At 31.7% G+C, this 20012-nt stretch overlaps 1 protein-coding gene across 1 annotated transcript in view; it reads left to right on the top strand.

Annotated features, from left to right (window-relative positions):
• Window positions 1–4801: 4801 nt before the first annotated feature.
• Window positions 4802–20012, top strand: part of LOC127724646 (serine/threonine-protein kinase LATS1-like) — a 135289-nt gene continuing 120078 nt past the window's right edge. The window contains exons 1-3 of the mRNA XM_052231671.1: window positions 4802–4938; window positions 16082–16694; window positions 19907–20006. Coding sequence (XP_052087631.1) covers window positions 16362–16694; window positions 19907–20006 — 433 coding nt within the window. The 5' untranslated portion in view covers window positions 4802–4938; window positions 16082–16361. The remainder of the gene's footprint in view (window positions 4939–16081; window positions 16695–19906; window positions 20007–20012) is intronic.

The raw sequence follows: 20012 nt of genomic DNA, 5'->3' as shown, positions 1-20012 counted from the left end.
ACTGGCTAGTGATTACAGTAGTAACTACTTAGACCACTCGGCCACCGAGGCCCCTTTAATTTAAAGAAAGCAACTTGTTTATATAAAGAAACCATATTTAATCTTATTGAAAAATGCAAGTTTAACCTGTAAATTGCCAGGAAATTTAAAAGGCATGCTTTTAGGTGTGTTAAATGCAGAAATCATATTTCATATCAAAACAGTTCATAAATGAATATGGGTTTGAGTCCTTGAAATAATTCTATTGATATGAAGCGATTTTTGTGGTATGTGACCCCCACCATCCCAACACACACACACAAATTCAGACTAAAAGTTGTAGTAGGAGGTGCACAACTGCATGTCCCACCTAAAGAAGACTATGATCAGTGCAAGTTTCTGGAATTCCGTCAGTTTGTTTTCAAGAGTTTAGGCAATCTGTATTCATAAGCGAATATAGAGGATCTAGTTGACAGAGGCCTAGAGCGTTTTTGACGAAAAAAATATGGCGATATCTTTACAAATTAGACGATACAAAAACGTTTGTATTTATGAGCAAAAAATAGCACAACTTAGTAACAAATTATTTTTCTTAAAATTAATATCCGTATTCAACGGACATGCGATTGCGAAAACATTATTTTATAATTGCGTTCTGGACATCAGCTATACTGAATTGGCATTAGTATTCCTGCTTCCCTCTGTCTGTAACACAATCGTATAAAAAAGAAACAAATCAACAACTTCATTATATTTTTACAAAAGGACAAGTTATGAAAAGAAAAAGTGAGATTTGTTTGAACAAACTGATTTAAGTATAAAGTTGAGGTTACAAATCATGTAACAAAAGTTTAATTAACAAATGGAAACGAATAGAAAATACCAAAAAAATAAGGTCACGATAGGTAAACTTTAGCAATAAAACCCGAAAGTTTTCCTTGAATGCCGAAACTTTTGTCGACTTTTTAGGGATTGCATGCATCGGTTCAGTAATTTCTTTTAAGAAACTCGTTTCATATGACTTTTACTGATTCTTTGAAAAAAAACCCATCTAAATCAGTTTCAGATATTTTAACTAACTTTATCATGAGTTGAAGGGGCTTTAGCTGTCAAATTCATGTTTACGGATTTGACTCAAATTCTCAAATTTGATTTATAACATAATAAAACGTATATGCAAATTATTTAAAATTCTAAAAATAAACAATAAACGATGCATTGACTCGATAATATGTATCATCATTTCGTTTGAATCTTAATCCAGACGCCATCTAATAAACCATCGAGGTTGACCTCTGAAGACTGCCGACGGTCATATAACCCGATATAAACATAAATATAGATATAAATAGATAGTGAACACGTGCAAATGGATTTTTCTAGGTCTGCTTGATTTCATATTGTAGGTTAAACACTATGTAAATCATCGTTTTTACCTGTATAAGAATGAATTTTTGTGGATCGATTCAATGAACGAAATGGTTCATCCTTGCTTCACTTTCAATGTTGACATTCTTTTCCTTTTAATAGCTAACACGCTTAGTATATGCGTAATCCATCTCCAGCTACGGGGTTTAATTAAAGGTCACATGAATACAGATTCAATGAGGTCGAATTATTCACTTGCAAGTGAATAATACATCAGCGATTTTTCTTAGCTTATTTTGACAAAATTTAACCAAACTGGCTGCTAAAGGCGAATTATCATTTCATTTTCATTAATGGTTGAACAAATAAAAAAACATATCTTAATTTTTTTTATATCTCGTAGTTAATGCCCCTTTAATCAGCAAACTTTTCATAGGCCTATATTTCGACTTTATCACATAGCCTATCATGAAGCTAAAAATAGTGACCTAATCCAGCGGCTCATCCCTACCACTCATTACATAGTAAGTGCCTCCAGTCTCTACTACTACCAATGTTTTTTTTAACGACCTTGACTACCCATAAGGGTCTCGCACGGTGGGTCCTGGCTTACGCCTTTTGGGGCATTTGAATATTTTTTTTTACCTCCAGTCTCCCTGTCTGTTGTGTGTATATATGTTACAGTGAATTTGTAGAATATGGAAGTATGTATAATCCCTTATGTATAATCACTGGTAACTCTATTGTTTATGTATAATTACTTAAATTTTAAGGAATTATGCACAATCACTAGAAAATATCAGGGATTATACATAATAACTGGAATGAAGAGACAATGAATAAAAGTAAAATAATTTATTCTATAAAATAATATTCGAACATTTTTAGAAACATAAATATTAAAATCTTAAACACAATATTCTATTACAAATCATTTATTTTTACAAACTACATTGTAAATTTGGATGACAACTTCTATGGGGTCAGGGTTTGGGGGGGGGGGGTCCTCATTTCTTTATTCTTTACTTTTTTAGATCATTTTTTTCTATACTTAATTTATTTTGCCCATTATTCTCTATTCTGTATATTTTAGCACACTATTATTCCCAATTCTTATTTTTTGGTCTATTTTTATTTCTTAGCCCTTTATTTTGCACTGACTAACCATTATTCTCTGTTCTGTAAACCCCATCCAGACCCATTACTATTGACCATTTGCTCTGTTTTTCCTTTTTTTCTGCATAAAAAAAACCCCTTAGTCTTCACATATTGAATCTAATTTTACTGCACTTTGAAGCGAAATAAAGTGTTCATTAGAAACACCTGAAGGTGCTTAAAATGTCAATCAGACACCTCAAATTGATTCCTTGTGTATTATCTGAGCATAACTTCATGTTTCGTAGCCAGGCATTATCCGGCTTTTCAGCCCTTTCAAGTTATGAACGATGGCCATTATGTTTTTGGGCACGGTCTGCTTTTCCACGATCAACATGCCGCGAATCGGTATCACAGCCTCCTCCAAAATTGTGTTCAATCAGTCAAGCAAGTGTTATGTTTGTGTTTCTGTACGTTTAGTTGCATTTCTTTGCCTAGTTCGAATTCCTTGTTCTTTAACTTAGTCTTTCGTCCCCTTTGTTTACAGCAAATAACATGATCTGTGCATTTATGTTGGTATGATCAAGGATTTGAATGGTGAGACTATACAAATCCTTGGTATTATCAATTTCAATTAAAAATACTTATTCGTTTATGAGTTAGACTAGTGTGGTTTAACACAGTTTATAATATAGCAAAGTGCTCTCGACCAATGAAATTGTAGGATCTGATGCCTCTTAGTTGTGAAGAATGAATGCAAATTATGTTCTTAGTAAGGGATTATCCTATTATTTGGGTCTATTTACAGTTCAAAACAAAGAGTTTCTATAAATGAGTTACAACTGCCCCGAAGCACATTTATCAGATTGAAAGGATTTATCACACAGTGATTGAAACTTACTAAAAGTTGAATTGTGAAACAAAGAAAAATTCAAAATAAGTTGAAGTTTACTGTGCAGTAAAATTGGTACCGTGAATGTTATTATGAAAATATTCTTCAAATTACTAAATAATTAAACAATATCAAAGCATTTGCAAAAAAAGAAAAAAAGCTTTGAAATAAAAAAAAAAAAAAACTTAATATTTAGCTTTCAAAAACTTTGATCACTAATCAGCTGTTTGGAAGAATAGTTATTTCCAATATTCCGATAAAATAAAAAAACTAAAAAAAAACAGGAATTCAATTTAAGTTTTGAACATATTAAAAACTTTTAAAGGCATTTTATTTGAAAATTTCCCTGACATAATGAAATAGTATTTGATGTAAAAAGCCAGACCAATATATTGGCTGTTAAATAAAATTTAGTTGTAACTCAAATGTATCATTTGATTTAAACTGTAAATTAAAAAAAAGGATAATTCCTCACTAAAACATTACATGATATACATTCATACTCACAATCAGGAAACATATACCATTCCTACATTTTCTTTGTTCTGTTGTGTCACCTAATATCTATAAAGCATATTTTTAAAAATATTTCCCAAATGATAAGAAAGTCCTTCCATCACTAAAACTTATCCATTAATGAAATGCCTAAAAAGGAAGTCGTGCATTAATTAAAAACATTGCACTGACAATGAAACTAATTCTTAAATACAACCAATTAAGAGATCATTTGAGAACCTTGACCACTTCACAATATTCTAAGTTTGTAAGAGAATGATAATCCCTTACTTCATGATAACTACTCGCTAACGCTCGTACTTAATCATGAAGAAAGGGATTATCATTCTCTTACATATACTAAATAGAATAACACCAGAAAAACTGTTAACTGACTTTAATAACATTTGATAAATGGACAAGGAATGAAAACTGTTCACTTGAACTTTAAATAGGGTTTACATATGATTTATTTGTCTGTATTTGATTTATTCTTACCAAACAGGGAAATTTTCAGAATCTTTATATTTTTGATAATCACTGCATGAAAGCATTCCAGGGAATTTGTAAAATAATTCTTTAAATTTTCAGTGATTATGTAAAATTACTGGTCATTTTCATGGATTATGTATAACCCCTATTGATTTTAGTGATTATGCAAATTCCCTGAAAAAAATCAGGAATTCTACATAATCCCTGATTATACAAATTCACTGTAGCATACATAAACACACAAATACAACACACGTGGTTAAATTTTGTACGAAAGTCACGTGAAAACAATGGAATGTCAACAATGCTGTAAAAAGGGCGTACCTCTGTCAATCAAATAGCTTGATGGAAAAGTCCATAAATGAAGTAACAGAAGGTAGAGCGGCATGATTTTCATTAATTGGAGATTCCTTGCTCCAAGTATTGAAAATTGATTACTAATATTTCTTACAGTTCAAAAAATCATATGTTCCACTGAAAAATAAATTTACACGTCCATGTGTAATTTTAAGAATAAAGATGTAGGTCAAACAACCTGCTACGGAATTTGTGTTTCTTGGACTCGTCCATTTGGATAGTGGCCGTATTCAGTGCCAGATTTCGACAGAGATTCTAGGGTGAGTGTTATTTGTTTTGCTGCTCGTGTCACCAGAAACAAGTAAAATAAATATGAAATTATACACTTAAAAAAAGTAACGAACTGTATTTACTAGAAGTTACAAAATCTGATATAGGACTCTGCATTCGAACAACATGGCGGATACCAAAAAGGTGTTAAAAACCAACAGGTTAAAATACATTGTCGCTCACCTGATTTTTTAATCAAATAATAAAATATCAAGAATAAAAATTTATGAGGAACATTTGTTTACACTACAACATAACGATTGATTGTGTTTTGAGAAAGTTACTCAGATCAGAGACATATAATACAATCATATGTCTCTGCTCAGATCGACTGCTAAATATTCTTCAAATATTTACATTTTTATTGTATACATCATTATTAATTAGTACCGTACAATTACCATGCAGTTACAATCACAACCATTACAGTTTTTCTATTTGTATTTTTATAAATTTAACATACAGTGTTTCCAAAAATTAGGTTTATCACCCAACTGGTTAAGTTACCAGTTTACATCAGCTGGTATTTTATGCAATTATTTTCTATTGAGTTTTTAGTATACCATTACCAATTGTATAGTAGAAAAAAAGTACCTCATATTAATTTTTTTTAGTCTTTTCGATAAATAAGACATTACAAGTGCATATATCAAGGAGTGGCTCACTACAACTTCTTTGCTAAATGCAAGCTTTATTATATAATATAAAAAAAAGTAAAATAACAAAAATATCAAACCTGAAGGAAATTCAAAACAGAAAGTCCCTTATCAAATGGCAAAATTAAAAGCTCAAACACCTCAAACGAATGGAAAATAACTGTCATATCCCAGACTCTGTACAGGCATTTCTTTATGTAGAAATGGTGGATTAAACCTGGTTTTATAGCTAGCTATATATAAAACCTCTCAATTGTATGACAGTCACATCAAATTCCATTATATTGGCAACAATGTGTGAACAAAACAAACATATTAGTTTCAAATGTCAAAAATAGAGGTACAGCAGTCAACATTGTGTTATAATCTTAATCACTATAAAAAAACAACAAATATGTCAACAAAGAAAAATAAAATGGCATATAGACAAAGCACATAAGCAAAAATGAAAGACAAGAATACAAAAAATGACCATAGCACAATAACACAATGGCATGATTTATAAGTAGTGAGCCATGCCAAAAGGATATTACCAAAAATGGACTAAACAGTAAAGGTTAATAATTTACAAAGACAAATAAAAGAACACTATAACACGTAATTAAGATGATAAACAACGTCAGTACCTAGAATCTATACTTCAAGACCATCATGTATTATTTGTGAAGTTGATACGGAATATTTATCAACAAGGTCTTGGTATTTTCCGACAGACTTTTTTTTAGAAAAAGGACGAGACGTTCTTTGACATAACCCTGGTTCATCAACTTTCTGCTCAGACACTGGTGATGTTTTTTTAAAGTCTGAGTAGCAGCTGCAAGCTCTTGAATACCGATTGAGTTGGGAAATGTATATCCCATATGCAAGTGATGTTGGTTTTTGCTACTAAGGTGGGGGACATTGATAATTTCAAAATTAAAATCGTCTCGTTTGTTATAGATTCGGTACTGAGATGACTGCTTATGTCAAATTCAAGGTATAAGTCTAAAAATGAGGGGGAGGAAGCCGTGTCTGTTGTTTCTTTAATTTCTAGTTCTGGAGGATATATAAATGGAACTCAATCAGAACAGTTTGGATTGTTAATGGAAATAACATCATCAATATATCTGAATGTGAAATTAAATGATCTGGCTTTTTTTATCTTCTTGTATTTGACAAGTGTCTGAAGGAACTCTGACTCATATGAAAATAAGAAGAGGTTGGCAAGGAGAGGCGGCGCACAGTTTGTTCCCATAGGCATGCCGACAATTTGTTCAAAAAGTCTACCTCCAAGTTCAACAAATATGTTGTCAATAAGAAACTCCAGCATACTGGTCACTTGTTCCTCTGTGTAGCATTTTTACCTTTTTGTTCACTACTAACAAAATATGCTGTATGGTATCCCAAAGTAATGAATTTATAGCGTATGCTACCATTTTTGTATTGAAAAGCATTGTGGATTTTTTCTGTTAGACGAATTTTCAATTTCACATGGTGAATGGTGGTATACAGGGTTGAAAAATCTAAACTTTTGATAGAATTTATTTCAGAGAAAAATCGAGATTTAAAATTATCCAGAAGTTCTTAAGAGTTTTTTAGAATCCACATATGGTTAATACCACTACACAAGTAAACAGTTTCACAGTATTTCTGAAGACCCTCTTTCACTGCGGACAGAATTTTTGTCAATCTAATGGACAATTCCTTTGTAGAACATGCAGATGAGCCAGCAATGTAACGTTGTTTGTACGGAATTTTGTGAAGCTTAGGTATCCAATACAAACTAGGTAAGTCCTCAGATTTGCTGTTCAATGTAATGTTCATTGAAGCCATGAAGGACTTATGATTCGCCAAAATCTCATCCTTGTCAAATGATATGTTTTTGTATGTGGGATTACCTGAGTGCTCATTTATTCCTACATGTAACTCTTTTACAAGACACTCATAGTAGTATGACTTATATACATGATATACAAGACAATATTATTTGAAGCTTTGTCCACTGGAACAACAACATATTTATCGTGAAGTGTGAAGAGATGATACACATTTCACAGCTTCTTTGTCTCTGAAAACGGACTTTTGTCGATCATTCACAGTTTTTATGCCCCTGCGGTAGTGGAGTGGGCATTTAGTTTTACCCGTGTCCGTCTGAACATCTGTCCCAAAATTGGTTTCCGTTCTCAACTTTAGTTTGCCTCAATCAAATGTTATGAAATGTATACACAATGCTTATTACCACAAAACACAGATCAAGTTTGAATTTAGGTGGCATCACTTTTACCTTTCTAGAGTTATGCCCCTTTACAAATGGAAATGCTGAATTTTTCGTTTACGCTCTCTAACTATAGTTTGTCTCATCCAAATGTTATGAATCTTATACAGAATGCTTTTTACCACAAAACACAGATCAAATTTGAATTTTGGTGGCGTTACTGTTACCGTTCTAGAGTTATGTCCCTTTACAAATGTTTTTGTTTCTGTTCTCTAACTTAAGTTTGCCTCAACTAAATGTTATGAAACTTATACACGATGCTTATTACCACAAAACTCAGATCAAGTACAAATTTTGGTAGCCACTTTTACTGTTCTTGAGTTATGTCCCTTTATAAAGTTATATGCACGTGGGGGCATCATCTGTGTCCCATGGACACATTCCCCATTTATTTAACTTATGAATTTGACGCTTTATTAGAGACCTGATTGTTTGGACCCATTCTGACAAAGTGTCCAGTTCAACTTCTTCTCGTTTATATGCCATCATTCATAAATACAATATAAGAATAAAGAGATGTGGTATCATTGCCAATGAGACAACTATCCACCAAGAGTTCAAATGATGTTAAAGGTAAAATAACAAAAATACGTTATGGGGAGACGTGCATGTAGGTGGCATTACATCCTCAATTTGGAAAACTTTGTTTTGAAAAAAGAAATCTATAGTCATAATACTTGTCTGTTACTGGTCCTGTTAATAATGAAATAAACATGTATCATCAAAATTGGCAAACTAGTGATTTAAAACAGGTTTTGGTTGCCACTTCTATGTACAAACATAATTTTCAAAAAGGTTTTCTGTTTAAGAAAATTAATGGATATCTCCCAGGACTACTCGGACCGTAAATTAGACTTCTTGGATCGTTATCATCCTATATAATGCCCCAAGTTGTTCTCGGCTGAGTTGTCAAGTACTCTACCAAAAAGTATTTGTAACAACCGTAGCAATTGTTCAAGATGAACACCCCAGACCAACAAATGAATGATAACGAAGTTAATAAATATAGCAGGGGTCATAATAAGGCACAGCCAAAAGCAAATCACAAAATAAATTGTGTTGTGAGTGTGCAAAATCCTGTATTTGATAGATAATACAATGTACATAAGAATAAGTATAAAAGCAGAAACGTAACTAGTGTTACGTTCTCATTTGGGGTATCAGTAAATTATTAAAATGATTTGAAAAGAAATTAGGACAACCCTTTATTTAATCAATAAAAAAACCATGAAGGAAACTGAAACAAAACCACTATTTTCATTTTTAACCGGATTTTTGAAGGAAAAATCGTTTATTGATCCGTTCATTAACATGAAAACGCTTTGACGAAATTTTTTCAAATTTAGATATGTTGTTTCTTGTGACTAAATGAAGGTCAAGTTCAATTTTCAGGATTTTATCTTCTCATTGTGAAGTTATATCCCTTTCCAATAGTCAAAAGTGGCACTTATTATGTGATTGAGTTATTTCCCTTTGAACAGAAATGGTTAATTATATATATAAAGTTTGATTACACTTACAGATAAGTTGAATAGATTTTTAAAAGACATTGTATTAATTGTAAATTTCCTTACTTTGGTAAATTATTTGAAGAATTTTGTGGTAGGTTTGTTTGTTAATCTTGATTAACTAATTTTCTGAATGTTATATATATATATTTTTTTGATGAAGTGAACTCCTTTAAAAACTAAGCTTATATTGTCTATTAATAAATTTAAATTTAGATTTCTGATTTTGGGCCCAGTTTTCAAGTCGGTCTTAATCGGGGTCTAAAATGAAAATGTGTTTGATTTCAACATAAATTGAATATATATAGGGTTCTTTGAAATACTGAATCTAAACCTGTATTTATTTTCATTATTAATTAGATAATACCACATTGAGGTCCAAAGGGTCCTAAATTAAAATTTTGTTTAATTTCATCAAAAATTGAATTCTTGGGATTCTTTGATATGCTGATTCTAACAATGTTTTAGTGGTTAAATCATATCTAATTTTATTGATTATAATTTGAAAATAGGTATTACATCATATCTAATTTTAGAGAACTATTTTTTAGTGGTTAAATCATATCTAATTTTAGAGTACTATTTGTATATCATTTATTCAGTTTCAGTTATTTCCCTTTACACAGAAAATTAATAAGTATATGGATAAAATTAAACTGTGTTTCATTTCAACATAAATTAAATATATATAGGGTTCTTTCATATGCTGAATCTAACCATGTATTTAGTGATTTTGGATTTTGGACTCCTTTATCAAATTGGTCCACATTGATGTCCAAAGGGTCCTAAATTAAACTTTTGTTTGATTTCATCAAAAATTGAATTCTTGGGGTTCTTTGATATGCTGATTCTAACAATGTACTTAGATTTTGGATATTGGACCATATCCAAAATATATAGGTAAATGTCCAATTTCAAATTTTTCATCTTTTATGTCATACTTGTTGTACTGCATTATTTGCACCTTGTCTGACAGTTTGAATTTTGGAGTAACAAGTATAAAATTCGGTCTTCTGTTAGGAGCAATCATTAAATTGTTTTTGTCAATATTTTCTATTTGAAAAGCCGAACAATGATTTAAATGTCATACAATGTATATGAGTTATGTATATATCAATATCGCAGGTAATGTTAGAGTACTGTAAATAAACCAAAAGTATTTTGCTACATGTATATTATTAAAGTCAAAGAAATATGCACAGCTTCACTTCCTTCAAAATTTTAATCCATGATGTGCACTCTGAATTTTAGAATAAAAATTACACAAAATTAAATTATTAGTCCCCAACCGACGAAGTTGAAGGGGACTTTAGGTTTGTCCATCCGTCAGTCCGGCAAATCAGCTTTCCACACTTTGTTCTTGAAGATATTGATTTGATATTTGGTATATAGTTTATCATGACAAGTTATAGATCAAGTTCGAATTTTGTTTCGGTCTGATGATTTAGTCCAGAGTTATGGACCATAACTCTGGACCATTTCTAATGTTAGAGTACTATGTTAAACCATATCTCTGTACAAAGGGAGATAACTCATTTTTTAAAAGACATTCTTTGCATCGGAATTAAACATATTTATTCTAAAACCAGTTGTTGGCATGACACGGGTTATGTTCTTCTCATAAATTTTTTGATGGTATAATACTAAACCCCAAACAGGAGGGATTGTGCCTGATATTCATATGATGAAGACATAATCTTTCAATCAGTTTAATTGAGGTCTGGAGCTGGCATGTCAGTAACTGCTAGTAGTCTGTTGTTATTTATGTATAATTGTCATTTTGTTTATTTTCTTTTGTTTCCTATTCTGACATCCGACTTGGACTTCTCTTAAACTGAGTTTTACTGTGCGTACTGTTGTGCGTTTGTTTTTTCTACTTTGGCTAGAGGTATAGGGGGAGGGTTGAGATCTCAAAAAACATGTTTAACCCCGCCGCATTTTTGCGCCTGTCCCAAGTCAGGAGCCTCTGGCCATTGTAAGTCTTGTATCATTTTTATACGGCCGCAAAAAAATTTTGTGGTTGTATATTGGTATGACGTTGGCGTCGTCGTCGTCCGGCGTCGTCGTCCTTGTCGTTGTCCGGCGTCGTCGTCCGAAGACACATTGGTTTTCGCACTCTAACTTTAGTTTAAGTGAATGGATCTTTTTGAAATTTTACCATAAGGTTAAATACCACAAAAGGAAGGTTGGGATTGATTTTGGGGTTATGGTACCAACAGTTAAGGAATTAGGGGCCAAAAAGGGGCCAAAAATAAGCATTTTCTAGTTTCCAGACAATAACTGTGGAACGTTGTATGGATCTCTCTGAAATTATACTACAAGTTTCCATACCACAAAGGGATGGTTAGGATTTGCTTTGGGGGGTTATGGCTCAATCCGTTTAGGAATTAGGGGCAAAAAAGGGGGAAAAACAAGGTTGTCCTGGTTAATGGACAAATACTTTAGTACAAAACATAATTTAAAGCAGTGTAAGGGAGATAAATCAAATACATCATTGAAATTATCTCCCTTACACTGCTTTTAAATTATGTATAAAGTAATGGTTACTAAACAATAAAGATAATTTAAAACAGTGTAAGGGAGGTAATCCAAATACAACGTTTTGGTTACTTCCCTTACACTGCTTTTGAATTATGTTTAAAGAAATGCATATTTATAACAGAAGACCAGAAAAAATATCTGCAAATGTAGCATCATTTTTTTTTACAAAAAAATCCATATGAAAGATTTGACACTATATTTTTAATTCTATTATAAAATAGATTAAGTTAGCACTATGGTAAATTTAAATGGGTAATTATGGTTGCCAACTCCATTGGAAATTTGAATTGAGATTATCACCATATCTTGAGGGAAAGAATTTTTTTGGGGAAAAAAAGGGGGGGGGGATAAAAAGAAATTGTGGGGGGTCAATTTTTTCTCATTTCAGATTTCAGAAATTAAAAAGAATTATTCTTCAAATATTATTTTTTTTTCAAATTTCAAATATTGAAAAATTTCAAGAAGTAATCTTTAATTGCACAGTATGGCGCATTAGATTTGTTAAATCTTTGATCATATTTATTTATTTGTTATGCCGAATCTAACAGTGTATTTAGATTTTTAATTTTGGGTCCAGTTTTCAAAATAGTCTACATTAAGGTCCAAAGGGTCCAAAATTAAACTTTGTTTGATTTTAGCAAAAATTGAATTCTTGGGGTTCTTTGATATGCTGAATCTAAACATGTGTTTAGATTTTTGATTTTTGGTCCAGTTTTCAAGTTGGTCCAAATTGGGGTCCAAAATTAAACTTTGTTTGATTTCAACAAAAATTGAATATATGAGGTTCTTTGATATGCTGAATCTAACCATGTATTTAGATTTTTTATTTGTAGGCCCCGCTATCAAATTGGTTCATATTGAGGTCAAAAGGGTCCAAAATTAAACTTTGTTTGATTTCATCAAAAATTGAATTATTGGGGTTCTTTGATATTCCAAATCTAACCGTGTTTTTAGATGTTTAATTTGGGTCCCGTTTTTTAAATTGGTCTTCATTGAGGTCCAAAGGGTCCAAAATTAAACTTAGTTTGATTTTAACAAAAATTGAATTCTTGGGTTTCTTTGATATGCTGAATCTAAACATGTGTTTAGATTATTGATTATGGGCCCAGTTTTCAAGTTGGTCCAAGTTGGGGTCCAAAATTAAACTTTTTTTTATTTCAACAAAAATTGAATATATGGGGTTCTTTGATATGCTGAATCTAACCATGTATTTAGATTTTTGATTTTTGGGCCCCGCTATCAAATTGGTTCATATTGAGGTCAAAAGGGTCCAAAATTAAACTTTGTTTGATTTCATCAAAAATTGAATTATTGGGGTTCTTTGATATTCCAAATCTAACCGTGTATTTAGATTTTTAATTTTAAGTCCCGTTTTTTAAATTGGTCTACATTAAGGTCCAAAGGGTCCAAAATTAAACTTAGTTTGATTTTAGAAAAATTGAATTCTTGGGGTTCTTTGATATGCTGAATCTAAACATGTGTTTGGATTTTTGATTATGGGCCCAGTTTTCAAGTTTGTCCAAGTTGGGGTCCAAAATTAAACTTTGTTTGATTTTAACAAAAATTGAATATATGGGGTTCTTTGATATGCTGAATCTAACCATGTATTTTGATTTTAGACATTGGACCATAATAGGTAAATTAAAAAAATTCAAGTTCTTAGACCACATTCTTTCTGTGTCAGAAACCTATGTTGTTTCAAATATTTAATAACAATCCAAATTCAGAGCTGTATCAAGCTTGAATGTTGTGTCCATACTTGCCCCAACTGTTCAGGGTTCGACCTCTGCGGTCGTATCAAGCTGCGCCCCAGCGAAGCATTTTATTAATTTTAGTTTCTTGTGTATAATTTGGAGTTTAGTATGACGTCCATTATCACTGAACTAGTATACATATTTGTTTAGGGGCCAGCTGAAGGACGCCTCCGGGTGCGGTGGTTTCTCGCTGCATTGAAGACCCATTGGTGGCCTTCAGCTGTTGTCTGCTCTATGGTCGGGTTGTTGTCTCTTTGACACATTCCCCATTTCCATTCTCAATTTTATTTGTTAAATTATTTGAAGAATTTTTTGGCAGGTTTGTTTGTTATTTAATATAAACTAATTTTCTGAATGCTATATATATATATAAAAAAATTATGAAGAGAAATCCTTTAATTAGATAATATATATTAATGTATATATTTCAATACATTACATTGTGTAGATAAAAGTTGTTGACATTTTATAGATAAGTTACAAATCTATATTAGTTTGTGACAAATGAAAGAAAAAATATTTGGAACTATTAATTATATTTGATTATAATTTGAAAATAGATATACACTGTATTACATCATATCTAATTTTAGAGAACTATTAATCATATTTAATGTTTTTTTTTCATCATGCTTATAAGATATTGATTGATAATTGGTATATAGTTTTATCATGACAAGTTACAGATCAAGTTCAAATTTTTGTTTCGGTTTAATGATTTTGTGCAGAGTTATGGTCCTTGGACTTGAACAATTCACTCATATAATCAGTTTTCCACACTGTTTTTAGTCATGCTTGAAGATATTGACATGATATATACTTTTTGTTTACACCATGACAAGTTATAGAACAGTTAGCATTTTGTTCCAGTATAATGAATTTTTACCCGGTAGGGGACTATGTATTGCCATGCAATACTCTCAGAATGCTTGTTTCAATTAAGATTTAGGTATTTGATGTCTTTGTTACATCATATTCATGTATAATCATACTATTACCATGATAACTGCTTTCTTGGTACAATATAAATATAAAGTACATTGTACATCTTTCAATTTACTACATTTTTCTTTACATTGTATTTTAATTTCTTGCATTGGAGCAACTGAATTTCAGGCAGAATATGCATGACTTTTAGCTCACCTGGCTTACTGCATGTACCTCATTTTGGTGTTCATTGTCTTTGTTGTCCATCTTTTGTCGTAAACTTTTACAAAAATCTTCTCCTTAAACCACTTGACCAATTCCTACAAAACTTTAACTGAATGATCCTGTTTGTGTTTTTTGTTCCTGCCAATAAATCAACATTGCTGCCATGCTTAAAATACAACATAAGGGATGCATTTATTGTCTAATATTTGGAAATCCTCGATAGTTAGAGAAAATCGGCAGAAATACTCAAAATGGTAAGAACAACCTCCTTCCGATTTCCACAACTACAATAGGTGGGTTGAAACTGTGAACAACAAAAATGATCTTACAACAGTAATTCAAGATCTATAAAAATGCATAATGTGGTAACCCATTGGATGACTCTTTGTAGGAGTCATTGCCTTGAAACTACGAATTCAGACGATCCTTTTAAAAAGTTTTTGCCTATTATCTTGAAATCTATAATAGATACATGTAGGTAGAAACTGTAAATAGCAAAAATGATCAGCAACACAAGATCTACAAAAATGTCAATATGTCCAAACCATTTGATTTATAGATTATCGATGGTTTTTCAAATGAGAGGGTGTTTCTCAGCTACAATCTTATCGAAAGGCAACAGCCCTAAGATGAGATGTGGCCGAGAAACATCCTTGAGTTTGAAAGACAATTGATAATCTGTTTATTGCTATTTTGCCTTTGACATCGTTGATATTTACATTGACAACGTCATGTGCACCCCTTAGTTTTTGACGATAATTTTCTATCTCGAGCGAGAAGCGTGGTATGAAAAATTATCACAAAAAAAGATCAAAGGAAAAATACACAAAATAGTGATAAGACTCCTTATAGGAGTTATGCCCTTAAATGAAGATTTTTTTTGATAATTTCGAAATTTGCCTTTTACAATGTTTACTGTGGATTAATTTATTTTCATGAGTACCAATTTTCCTGGATGGAGGAAAAATTGTATATTCTTGGATACATGTATTTGATTTCATGGATTATTGAACATTTATATTCATGGTTTAACTTTACTCACTAGATTCACGAAAATTGGTACCCAATGAGTTATAATGAATCGACAATATTTCAAAAATATAATGAATAGGTAGAAACTATTAACAGCAGAAATGATCAGCAAGTCTACAAGAATTTTAAAGTATTTGCCTGTCATTTCCTTTTTAACAGGTTGTAAGCAATTCAGGCTCATGGGAGCCTCTTGTTAAGTTATTTTTCAATATTTTTCATTTGAACTTTACTTACAGGTTCTTTAAAAGTTGAAAATATAATATTTGGAGTATATGTGTACATGTATCTTTCACCATGTCCATGGTTTTGTTGGATAATACTTAGTAACCAAGTGCAAATTATGTGAAAACCTTTATTCAAAGCAAAATAATGAGAAATGAAAGAAATACATTGGATTTATAAATATGGAAAATTGGACAAACATAACAAAGTAACATGCTGCAAAACTCAAGTCCTGCAAAAATCAAATTTGATAAGCTATTGAAAGCTAATTATATTGTGAACAAGAGATGAGATATGATACGTAATTCTACCAGTGGACATGATAATGATGATGCAGAACGTGGTGGACGTCGACCACTTGTCATTGATAATCAGGGTCGGCAAATGCTCAATGACATTAAAAATGCCTTAAGTCATCATCTTAAAACAAATAAACCTGAAGGAGAAATGTCACCAAACATTATTAAACCTATATCTGCACCAGGAAAAAGCCGGAAAGCCTACAACAAGCAAGCCATGGAAGCTATTCACAACAGTTTGAGACCATTTCAGCATGGGAAAGATGAAAAAAATGGCCATAGTAGTGCAACGTCTACTCAAGGAAGTGACGACAGTGAAAAAAATGATGTGAGTTTTCTTTACGTTATTGTTACATATATACATGTACCAATGTATATATACAAAATTGGAATTAATAAAAAGGGATCATTATTGGTTTTTTTTACCACACCTGCTGTAGAGACATTGTTACATGTACATGCATGTATCTATTCTTACAATGTTATTTTTTGGGGCTTTTTGAGTATTAAGGGTCAATATGACCTTCTGGTGCTGCATTTTTGAGTCTAATTGTTTTTTTGGGGGGGATTCTTTAGAATATTACAGCCCGTCTTTAATATCTTGTACATTGTGTACAATTTTGTACATGCATCTTTAGTGTACCAATACATAGACACATTCTTTTGATTTTCTTTATTTTACATATGACATAGTTTATGGTACATGTACCTGTAATGTACATACATTATTTTGTGATATAAAAGAAAGGAGAAGTGGTCTGATTAACAATGAGACCACTTTCCACCATAGACCAAATGATTTGTACATAACCAACTGTAGGTTATCATAGATTCTTTAACAGTGAGCGAAACCCATACCATATAGTAAGCTGTTTACAAGAGCATTACAAAATGTGAAACAATTCAAACAAGAAAACAAAAGTTTTTAAAGATTAAATGGATAAAATCTGAAGTTGTATATACAAATGTATATAGTTCATAGTGCGTTTGCTGATATTCGATGTATTCTCTAGATAATATATATGCCTGTATCCATGTAGTCAAACCTACATTGGGATCTTTCCATGTCTTGATTTGGACAACAGTTGTTATATTTCGTTGGACAATTAAATTCATGGAAACCACGAAAATTGGTACCCAACGAACAAACTTTCACAGTATTGTACACGCAGTATATACATAGCTTTTGATACAACAAATTTTTACATATTTTCCATGTTATTGTGTTGACATGCATATATGTTAAGATGATATCATGTGTACGTTTAAATTACCCGTACAGGTTTCATAACGAGTGAAACTTAGCTAGTCCATATCAAGCGATATCAAATTCTCATGAGTTGTTAAACCTATTTCTCTTATGGTAAAGATTCTTTTTATGTTAAATAGAAAAGTCTGCAACTCGTTGATCTAGTCTTTTGCACATACCAGTATGAAGTCATATATCCTGTTCCGGCTTCAAACTTTTACATCAGACATTTTAAAACTGTTTGTAAGCTTCTAAATGCAGTGAAATTTGACAAAAAAAAGATTTTAGGTGAAAAGTGTGAGTGTTATATTGTGTATTATGGAAGAAATTACACAATTCCGTTGCCATGGAAGAAATGTAAATTGTTTTGACCTTTGAAAGTCATCAATGATCTAACGAATAGCCAATGAAAATGTTTCAATATACCTAGGTTCATGATGCTGGATAAGCCAATCAAATTAACTCATTTTGGTATCTCTTTTTATGCCCCCGCCGTAGCAGAGGGGGCATTAAGTTTTACCCTTGTCCATCTGTACGTCCATATGTCCGTCCGTATGTCCCAAAGTTGGTTTCTGTTCTCTAACTTTAGTTTGCCTCCACCAAATGTTATGAAACTTATATACAATGCTTATTACCACATAATACAGATCAAGTTCGAAATTGGGTAGCGTCACTTTTACGGTTCTTGAGTTATGCCCCTTTATAAACATAAAAAATGCTGAATTTTTCGTTTCCATTCTCTAACTTTAGTTTGCCGCAACCGAATGTTATGAAACTTATACACAATGCTTATTACCTCATAATACAGATCAAGTTTGAAATTGGGTGGCATCACTTTTACCGTTCTAGAGTTATGCCCATTTATAAACATAAAAATTACTGAATTTTTTCGTTTCCGTTCTCTAACTTTAGTTTGTCTCAACCAAATGTTATGAAACTTATACACAATGCTTATTACCACAAAATACAGATAAAGTTTGAATTTTGGTGGTGTCACTTTTACCATTCTAGAGTTGTGTCTGTTTACAAATGGAAAAATTGCTGAATTTTTCGTTTCTGTTCTCTAACTAAAGTTAACCTCAACCAAATGTTATGAGACTTATACACAATACTTATTACCCAAAACTCAGATCAAGTACAAATTTGGGTAGCGTCACTTTTACCGTTCTTCAGTTATGTCCCTTTATAACTATATATGATATGCAAGCGGGGGCATCATCTATGTCCCATGGACACATTCCCCATTTATTTGTATCTAACTCCATGCAGTGTGATATAAGAATATTTCTTCATGTGAGAATTAGATAAAAGGCCACAACCATTAGAGAATTATACATATACACTAGAAATAACCAGCGTAAACATAGGCATTAAGTATACTTTAAATGAAAAGATATTTATGAATACAGCCAAGTCATTCTTTAATTTTTCTTAATATTAAAATAAATTTTGTTAAACAACCATTGTGAATGTTTATTAAAGACCATTGATATTGAATTTTCCTACCAATTAATAATATTTGTAAAGATAGGGAGACAACATACACTATTAACATTAGGTGTAGCAAAAAAGCAAAATTTGTTAATTGTCATTAATAATGGATATCAGTAAACACGGAACACATAATGATCTGGAGGAGTGTAATTTGCAGACTAAACAAAGGAAAACACAACTTGATATCTCTTTACAACTATATATATATATATATCTAAGAATTTAATATGAATATTTTGACTCGACCACAAAATTTTTGCTTCCATATTATGTTATGGTGATGTCTGTGTCGTTGTCCGAAGACATTTGTTGTACGCAAACATTTGGGTTCACAGACAATAACTTGAGTATAAGTGTATGGTATATGAAATTTTAGCACAAGGTTCCGTACCACAATAGGAAGGTTGGGATTGATTTTGGGGGTTATTGTCATAGCTGTTTAGTAATTAAGGCCCAAACAAAAGCATTACCCTGGTTCACAGACAATAACTTGAAAATAAGTGTATGGATCTCTATGAAATTTTAGCACAAGGTTCCATACCATAAGAAGAAGGTTAAGATTGATTTTGGGGGTTAATGTCATAGCTGTTTAATAATTAGGGGCCAAAAATGGGTCAAAAACAAGCATTTTTTTTGTTTCAGGACAATAAGTATGGATTTCTATGAAATTTTACCTCAAGGTTCAATACTTCTAAAGGAAAGGTTAGAATTGATATGGGGGTCATGGTCCAAATCGTTAAGGAATAAGGGGCCTAAAAGGGGCAAAAAAACTAGTATTATTTTTCCCCCTGTTTTAGGACATCATCCGACAGATTTCTAGCCTTAGTAAACAGGACATAGAAAGAGCAAGAGTAGCAGTCCAAGAACCCAGAAATGGCATCATTAAACAACATACAGGTAAGA

Source organism: Mytilus californianus, unplaced genomic scaffold, assembly GCF_021869535.1.
Source record: "Mytilus californianus isolate M0D057914Y unplaced genomic scaffold, xbMytCali1.0.p SCAF_14, whole genome shotgun sequence".
In the NCBI taxonomy this organism is placed as follows: Eukaryota; Metazoa; Mollusca; class Bivalvia; order Mytilida; family Mytilidae; genus Mytilus; species Mytilus californianus.
Note: the sequence above shows the minus strand (reverse complement) of the source record. Positions and strands in the feature narration are given on the sequence as shown.